At 33.0% G+C, this 8,870-nt stretch overlaps 1 protein-coding gene across 1 annotated transcript in view; it reads right to left on the bottom strand.

Annotated features, from left to right (window-relative positions):
* Window positions 1-8,870, bottom strand: part of LOC106877301 (titin) — a gene marked incomplete at its 3' end in the record, with an annotated part of 606,785 nt that overhangs the window by 212,307 nt on the left and 385,608 nt on the right. Inside the window, exons 263-270 of the mRNA XM_052965881.1 lie at window positions 8,274-8,570; window positions 7,342-7,647; window positions 6,423-6,722; window positions 5,902-6,201; window positions 5,298-5,603; window positions 4,160-4,456; window positions 3,320-3,619; window positions 1,753-2,058 (exon numbers count right to left, since the gene is read on the bottom strand). Coding sequence (XP_052821841.1) covers window positions 1,753-2,058; window positions 3,320-3,619; window positions 4,160-4,456; window positions 5,298-5,603; window positions 5,902-6,201; window positions 6,423-6,722; window positions 7,342-7,647; window positions 8,274-8,570 — 2,412 coding nt within the window. The remainder of the gene's footprint in view (window positions 1-1,752; window positions 2,059-3,319; window positions 3,620-4,159; window positions 4,457-5,297; window positions 5,604-5,901; window positions 6,202-6,422; window positions 6,723-7,341; window positions 7,648-8,273; window positions 8,571-8,870) is intronic.

Consider the following 8,870-nt stretch of genomic DNA (forward strand, 5'->3'; position numbering starts at 1 on the left):
ATAGAGAGAGAGAGAGAGAGAGAGAGAGAGAGAGAGAGATAGTGTGTTGGTATGTGTTCTTTACTTTAGCCCTCAACTCTTGATGTAGTCACAGGGGAACCATCATAAAATAGATCACGTCTTAAACATTTTACACTTGACAGAGCCCATCCTTTTCTGGTTTTGACTACAGACAATTTATTCCAGAAGGAAAGTGCATGAAGGAGGGAGGGAGAGAGAGAGAGGGGAAAGAGGAGGAAGAAAGAGAAGAGGAGGTTCTTTATGGACCCTGAAAGGATGAGTTTTTAAGGCTAATTTTGTGTATTTCAATAGGTAGATATCCCTGTTGTGTTAAGATGATGCCTGTCTCCTCTCCAAGAAAGATTAGCCATTGAGATTTCTGTGTTAGAAACTCTTCCACCTTTTGACAGGTTTTGTTTCTAAACCTGCTGGGTGCCCATGCATTCTTCTCACCAAGTAAACAAAGTGGGGATCAGTTTATCACCAGCCATCCAAATATGAGACAGGTTAAACTGGAAATAAGGTTTGAGAAATAAATTTTCCACACTGTTCAAATGAGAAGTTCAAATGTCATTCAACTGATAATGTAGCATATAGTGAGCATTATAATTGCTTCAAACAAATATTATTCAAAGTATAACAGCATGGAAGATCTAATGGCATCATTTCTGCTAGCAGCTTAAAGATAAGGAAGCACTGGTGATGGTTTATGGTATAATAAACTGAAGTGTTATACTAATAGCAGAATAAGCATTGAAATAGTGGAAAAATAAACGAAAAAAAAATGCAGGTTAAAAAACTGTGAGGATTACATATATTCCAACAAAATAATGAAATCAAAATAGAACAAATAAAAGTGGTGGCTGAAGATTTGAAGCAATATTTGCTATTTGCAAGCAAGAGGCATATCATAACTAAGCAATAAGAAAATGTGTAAATTAAAATAAACATGTGAAGGGCCTACCAAGAAAGAAGCCAACTAAACTGATTTAGAAGATTTAGAACAGACAAATAGTGAAAGCTGAGGAAATAGAGGCTAAACCCTAAACAGTGAGTATTTGCATGGAATAATGGAATAAATTTAAATGATGATGAAGAATATTTTTGAGTTTTTAACAATGCATTGAAGCACCTTATAAAAGTTAGCATACATATTAAAATCTAAAGAAATGGCATGTTCAAAACAAGCAATATTCATTAAATATATATCAATTAATGAATGACAAAAGAGTAGCAGTTTGGCTCTGGGGAAGCTCTAAGATGTTGCATGAATACTCAGTGCTGGGTGCTTGTTTGCTTAAAACAGAAACAGCTTTAAGCTGATCAAAGTGATTAAATAACTCCTGTTCTTAAGTCATTCATTAATTGATATTATACATTGTACTGATATGACTGTTTACTACTGTAAAGCATGAGTATATTGAGTTCTAACAACTGCCTAAGCAGAATTATCATATATGTGTATAGATATCATCATCATCATCATTTAATGTCCATTTTCCATGCTATCATGGGTTGGAAGGTTTGACAGGAGCTGGCTAAGCAGAAGACTGCATCAGGCTTCACTGTCTGTTTTCGCAGGGTGTTTTATGGCTGGATGCCCTTCCTAGATCTAAAAATGAATATTAAACATGACCAAGTTACATTTTTTAATATTCTAAGTACATGGGAAATGAATGTAATTGCTGAAAAGGTGTAAATAGAAATAAAATGCAAGCTTTTAGATTAATGAAATATAAATAAATGATTTACCTGCTGATGCTTTGGGAAGAACAATAATCTCTGTTTCCAATGGAAGACTAAGTCCAACTTCGTTAAAAGCCATGACTCTAAATTGGTAAGAATCTCCTGGTACAAGGCTTCTGATATAAGCATCAGTAGAATCAGCAGACACACGAGTACATTTTCGCCAGGCACCATTTCGTCTATCAAACCTTTCAACAATATAACCGAGTATACGAGCTCCACCATCCATAACAGAAGGTGACCATTCAATAGTAACATTGTCTTCATTAACATCTTTGACAATTATTGGGCCAATAGGAACTGATGGGCAACCTGGAGGGAAAACAAAAACGAAAATGGTATAAGCATCAGTTTCATTTTTACTCACTTGCAATATATGTTTAGTTTATTTTACTCAAGTATTAGTTTCATTCATTGGACCGTAGCCATTGGGGATGCACTGCTTTCAAGGATATTAATCAATTATGTTAAACTCAGTATTTACACTAGCTTGGAATGAATTTATTTTATTGATTTCTTATTTTTAGATTACTAAGTTGCCCCTTGACATATAAGGACATAATACCTTATTTGCATAAGTAAACAGAAACACAGCTATGAGTACTGGCAAACATACACACACGTGGCATAGCTGTGTGGTAAGAAACTTGCTTCCCAGCAACATGGTTCTGAGTTCAATCTGACTGCATGTTACTTTCGGCAAGTACCTTCTACTATAGCCTCAGGCTGACCAAAGCTTTGTGACTGGGTTTAGTAGGTGGAAATTGGAAGAAGCCTATTGTGTGTGTGTGTGTGTGTGTGTGTGTCTATGTATGTATATATATATATATATATATATATATATATATATATATATATATATATGTATATATATATATATATATATGTATATATGTATATATGTATATATATATATATATATATACACACACACACATACATGTGTATGTGTCTATGTGTATGCATGTTTGTGTCTGTCCCCAACCACTGTTTGACAACCAGTATTGTTTTGTTTATGTCCCAGTTACTTAGCAGTTCAACAATAAGTACTACACTTAAAAAAATAAGTACTGGGGTAAATTTGTTCAATTAAACTCTTCAAGGTGGTATCACAGCATGGCCACAGTCTAATGACAGAAACAAGAAAAAGATACATGAACACACATGTGTGCACGCACACACACAAAAGTTTCTGCATGCACAGTCTCTGCATAAGACTTGCCCAAGGTTCAATACTATGGGATCAAACCTAAAGCCACACAGCTTCTTAATCACACAGCTATATCAAAGTTCTGAATATTTCTTTGAATGAAATTTGATAGGCTATCAATTGCAAGAATATTTAATTCTTTTTATTTGTCATTCATATAATTGCGAATTTAGTTATCATTTGCTTTCATATTTATATAAACCAATATCAAAATTTCAATTTCAATATAAAACTCATATTTATTGGTTCTTCAAAATCATGTATATCTTCCTCAAGCTTTATGTACTGCAGATTAGTTAACTACTGAAAATATTGAAAAAAATATATATACAATTGAAGAGAAAGATTCTATGTTAAACAAACCTGGGGCCTTCTTAGGTACAACTGTTTGAGGTAATTCTTTGTAGTCTCCCCAACCAGCAACATTCTTTGCTCTGATTCTGTAATATGTTTCAACATTTTCATAGAGGTCTCGGACTGTAAATGAATGTACAGCAGCATCCAGTGTAACAATTTCAGTCCAGTCAGAACCTGCCCAACTCTGTTCAATTGCATAGGCAGTAATTGGAGATCCACCATCATTAATTGGTTTTCTCCAGTAAAGGGAAACAGACCATTGAGTAATTTGTCCAATATCAAGATCTTCAGGTACTCCAGGAAGTTCTATTGACAAAAAGCAAAGTTATTATTAGAAATTTACTTTAATATTTTAATGGCATTTTTATATGAAGGCATTTTATTTAAGACTTTGAAAATTAGTTGAACATTTTAAATCTTTGAATTCTATTTTACTCAGGTGGTCCTTCCTAACCATTCGATGTTTAAAAAAATTGTATATTTTTATAAATAAATATTATTAAGAATTGTATACAAAATAATTGTTTCAAATATTTTGTGCATTGTTAAAGTATAACCAATTTATTGCAGATGAATTCTAACAATAAAATCGTATATGGACCCTCAAGGGTCATATGGACCATGGCTGAGAACTGCTGCTGAGAACTGTGTACTTCTACCAATGCTTATAATTGAAATATTTATAATCATGTTTCTTATAAAACTTTGTCAAATCTAAAATGTACAGACTGATGAAATATGTTTAATTTATGAATTACAAAATTAATTCTATCAAGGAGTTTAAATCCATTTAAATATTTTGAAAAAAAGGTTGTAAAATTTATAAATAAAAAAATAAAATCTTACCAATTGGTCTACGTGGCATAACTGGACAGGCAAGCCATACAGCATTACCAATGCCTTCAACATTTTCTGCTGCCACTCTGAATCTATATTGACGGCCTTCTTGTAAACCATCAACAATATGCATTGTTTGTGTGGTTCTACCAATTGCTCTCCAATTTGTTGAACTACCATCACATCTTTCAATCACATAGCCATACAAGTCTGTACCACCAAAATCAAGAGGTCGTGTCCATTCCAGTGTGACACTATCTTCAGTTACTTCTGTTACATGTAAGTTCTGTGGTGCTGAAGGTTTATCTGAAAATAGTTTTAAATTATCCAAATTACATATTCATGCATATAAATATATTTGTGTGTGTGTGCGTATGGTGTTTAGAAGATATATTAAAACATAAATTTTGATGGAAGGAATTTTAGATCAGTTTAAAACAGGAGGCTTATATCATAAATGCTAGAGCAGTTTCAGATAGATTGGTATGAAAAGGGTTAAAGAGCATACTTAAAGCACTGTGGTTTCTCCAAGTAGTCACCAATCTTGACCAAAATCAGTGACCAGAGTTTTACAGTCATCACAAAAGCACCTGTGCCAGTGATGCATAAACAGCAACCACTACACTCTTACAGTGGTTGGCATTAGGAAGTGCATCCAGCCATAGAAACCAAGCCAAAATCAGACTGAAACCTGGTGCAGCTCTGTGGTATACACACACAAACACATGTGAACATTGAACTGTGTTAAATAAATGAGCAATTAGTGCTTAATATATAAGAGAGTATATGGGTTTTATTGAAACTCAGTGTTTATCTGTCACCTCCATTTTCATGCCATTACAATCTTCAGATGGTTTTTACTCAAAGGTCACAGTGGCATGGAACTTGTTTCAATGAACTACATATATACATACATGTGCACACACACACACACACACACACACACACACACACACATGTAAGTAATGTGGAGGAAGCTTGTTATGTAGAAATAACGATGTGACTTGCTCTTTTTAGCTATTAGTAAATAAATTTTTATTCATATATTAAAAAATGGAAATAAACTAGAAATTTATAAAGTCAGATTTGTGAATGGATAAGTATATGAGGTATTGATGTCGATAAATAATATAAAAGAATAACTTACTATATGGGCTCTTTATTTTCACAGGGGACCTCAATTCCAAAGGCTCACTGTATCCAATTTCATTATGAGCATAAACTCTGAAATTGTAGCTATGGTTTTCAGCTAAATCATGCAGAGTGCAATTTGTATCTTCTGCAGGAACATATGCAGCTCTAACCCAAAAGCCCCATATGAGATCTAATTTTTCTATCAGATATCCAACAATTGGACAACCACCATCATCACTGGGACGTTTCCAGGATAGTGTCAAGGAATTACGAGTTATATCAGAAACATTAAGTGGTCCAAGTGGAATCGAAGGAGTTTCTGAAAATAGAAAATTTAATGAGATTTTAAAGAACAGTTTTTTTTTTATTTTAAAGAATAGTTTTAAAGAATAGATTTTAAAGAATAGGTGAAATACATAATTGAAATATCTGATTTATTTTGACTGGGTAAATATTTTAATTTTTACTAAATTGCTGATTGTTTTATATCTTTTACAATTATTGTTTTTGATTTTACAAATTCATCATGACCATAGGTCTGCACTTCAAAACTGAATTAAAATTAAGAAAAAAGTTAATTACATTTGTTAAAATTAGTTATGAATCTTTTATTATACCTGATTGTCTGGTTGGAATTACTGGTTTTTCTGTAGGCAGCGGTCTGCTAGCACCAATGGCATTAACAGCACTCACTCTGAAATCATATTCCATTCCTTCAAAAAGACCACGTATGAGGCATGATGTATCTAGTGTTCTAGTAACCTCTAACCACTTATCTGAATCAGATTCTTTGATTTCCAGGATATAATACAATAATCTTGAACCACCATCATAATATGGAGGCAACCAGTCCATTGTAACAGAAGATTCTGTTACATGACAAGGCTGAAGAGAACCTGAAGGAATATCTGGTTTTTCTGAAAAGAGAAAAGAAAATCATATTTTCATTCGATGGAAACCAGAAATTTAAACAAACAATGAAAAACAATATCAAAATATTTAAATTAATCCTTCATTAGAATTAATGTTTTTATCCAAAACATTCATATATTGCATGGAATTTCAAAAGAATTCTAAAAGAAAATTGTTATGAAACTTTACTATGATTAGCATAATATTTGTTGAGTGTTATACATACCAGGAGGCTTTTCACAGCTGATAATATCAGACTGTGCAAAAGGTCCTTCTCCTTCCTCATTCGTTGCTGAGATTCTGAATTGATAATTTCGTCCTTCCAAAAGTTTCTTGAGAGTGTAATCTCTTAATCCTGGTTTCACATCAGTAACATGGACCCATATCATACGAGTCATATCTCGTTTCTCAATAGAATAGGCATTTATAGCTTTTCCTCCATCACTCTTTGGTGCAGACCATTTCAGAGTAACAAAGTCAGCACCGACTTCACTTACATCCAGATCTCGAGGAGCAGATGGTTTACCTGTAAGACAAGATGTCAAAGAATGTGCAATGTAAGCAACATAAAAGACTATAACAAAATAATGATATGAATACTATATACATATATTAATTCAAAAGCATATTATCAATGCAAAAAGATACTCTTTTGTTTCAGGCATTTGACGGTGGCCATGCTGGAGCACCACCTTTATTCGAACAAATTGACCCCCAGGACTTGTTCTTTGTAAGCCTAGTACTTATTCTATCGGTATCTTTTGTCAAACCACTAAGTTACAGGTACATAAACACACCAACATTGGTTGTCAAGCGAATGGTTAGGGGACAAACACAGACACACAAATATATACATACGATGGGCTTCTTTCAGTTTCCGTCTACCAAATCCACTCACAAGGCTTTGGTTGGCCTGAACCTATAGTAGAAGACACTTGCCCAAGGTGCCACACAGTGGGACTGAACCCAGAACCATGTGGTTGGTAAGCAAGCTACTTACCACACAGCCACTCTTATGTATTTATAATAAATTATATTTATAGCTTTCCTTAAGCAAAATTACATCATCATTATCATCATTATTTTATGTCCACCTTTTGAAGCTGGCATGGGCTGATTCAAACTGTTTATCAGCAAGAACTTACCGTAAGGACTTCTGACCAAGAATGGTTCGGTAGTCATCAATGGTTCAGACAGCCCAGCACTGTTTTCAGCAAACACTCGTGCATGATATTCACAGTCTTCAGAGAGGAAAGTTAATTCACACGATGTAGTATTTGCAGGAACTCTTTCACCCATTGCCCATGAAGACTTCCAAGTCTCTTTCTTTTCAGTGATATAACTTATGATTGGTGATCCACCATCATTTTCACTAAGCTTCCATGATATCACAGCCGATGATTTTGTTATGTTATTTACAGATAATGGTCCAACAGGTCTTGATGGAGCATCTGAAAATACATGTACATAAATTTAAATACTTGCAAAAGTGTATTATAAAATATGAAGTATCATTTCAAATTAACATTACCAAAAATAAATCTAAGTTTTTAAAATTTAATTTAACTTAAAAAGATGCAGGAAGGTTGAGACTGATCTGCATTGATCATTCCCAACCCCAGGACAAAAGTATCTGTTTTTGCTATACAAGGCTTATTTGCAGTTAAAGAAAGGTCTGGAACAAGCAAACTCAAAGACTATTTTGGTAACACAATAGTGCAGTGCTAACAATGATAATTTTCAGAAATCTCCAAAAACCAAAACCTTAAAAATCTTAATCCTCCATAGGAGGATCATCTTTCTATGATTAAATTGAATTTTCTACTGCAAACGTCATTAGATATATAAAATCTAAATTATATGGCTCCCTTCAAAATTGTGAACTAACAAACTTATTATGTCTCCTATATTATTATAGAATTTAACATGACATAATCAGAATTGGAAACTTATATTTTAAATACTGAAAATTTCTACAGAATATAACTTAAAATATAAGTACTTAACTTTAAATGAATAACAAAAAATAAAATAAATAAAATAAAAATGAATGTAGGAAATACAAAAGTAAGCTTACATATTTTCTTCTCAGGAGTAATAGCGTTTGGAACAGGTACAATTTTACTTGAACCAACTTCGTTTTCAGCTGCAACTCCAAACAAGTAAAGTTTGTCACTGCGTAATTTTTTGGCAGTATACATATTGACAAAGGAGTCCACTGAGTCTATTTTTGCCCAGTTGCCATCTTGGCAGAGGTAAATGTTATAACATTTTATGCTGTCACCACCGTCAAATCTAGGTTCTCTCCATTCAATAGTGCAATTATCGCATCCAACAGACACGATTTTAACACCTACTGGAGATGAAGGCAATTCTGGAAGAAGAAAAAGAAAGCAAGATACTCAGAAATAATAATATACATATTCAAAACAAAATAGAAAACATTTCATTTGTTTATTATGCTTTTAATACATATTAGTTCTTAAGGACTCAGGAGAAGAAATGAAATAAGAAAATGTTCTGTTTTATTTTCAACAGCTTTTGGAAATAAAAGATTCTACATTGATGATTCTATGGTTTTTAAGCTATTCCTTTAAGTGTATGATTAAAATATGTATGAATGTGTGTGTGTGTGTGTGCTTGTATATATATATATATATATATATATATATAT

Source organism: Octopus bimaculoides, chromosome 2 (assembly GCF_001194135.2).
Source record: "Octopus bimaculoides isolate UCB-OBI-ISO-001 chromosome 2, ASM119413v2, whole genome shotgun sequence".
Lineage (NCBI taxonomy): Eukaryota > Metazoa > Mollusca > Cephalopoda > Octopoda > Octopodidae > Octopus > Octopus bimaculoides.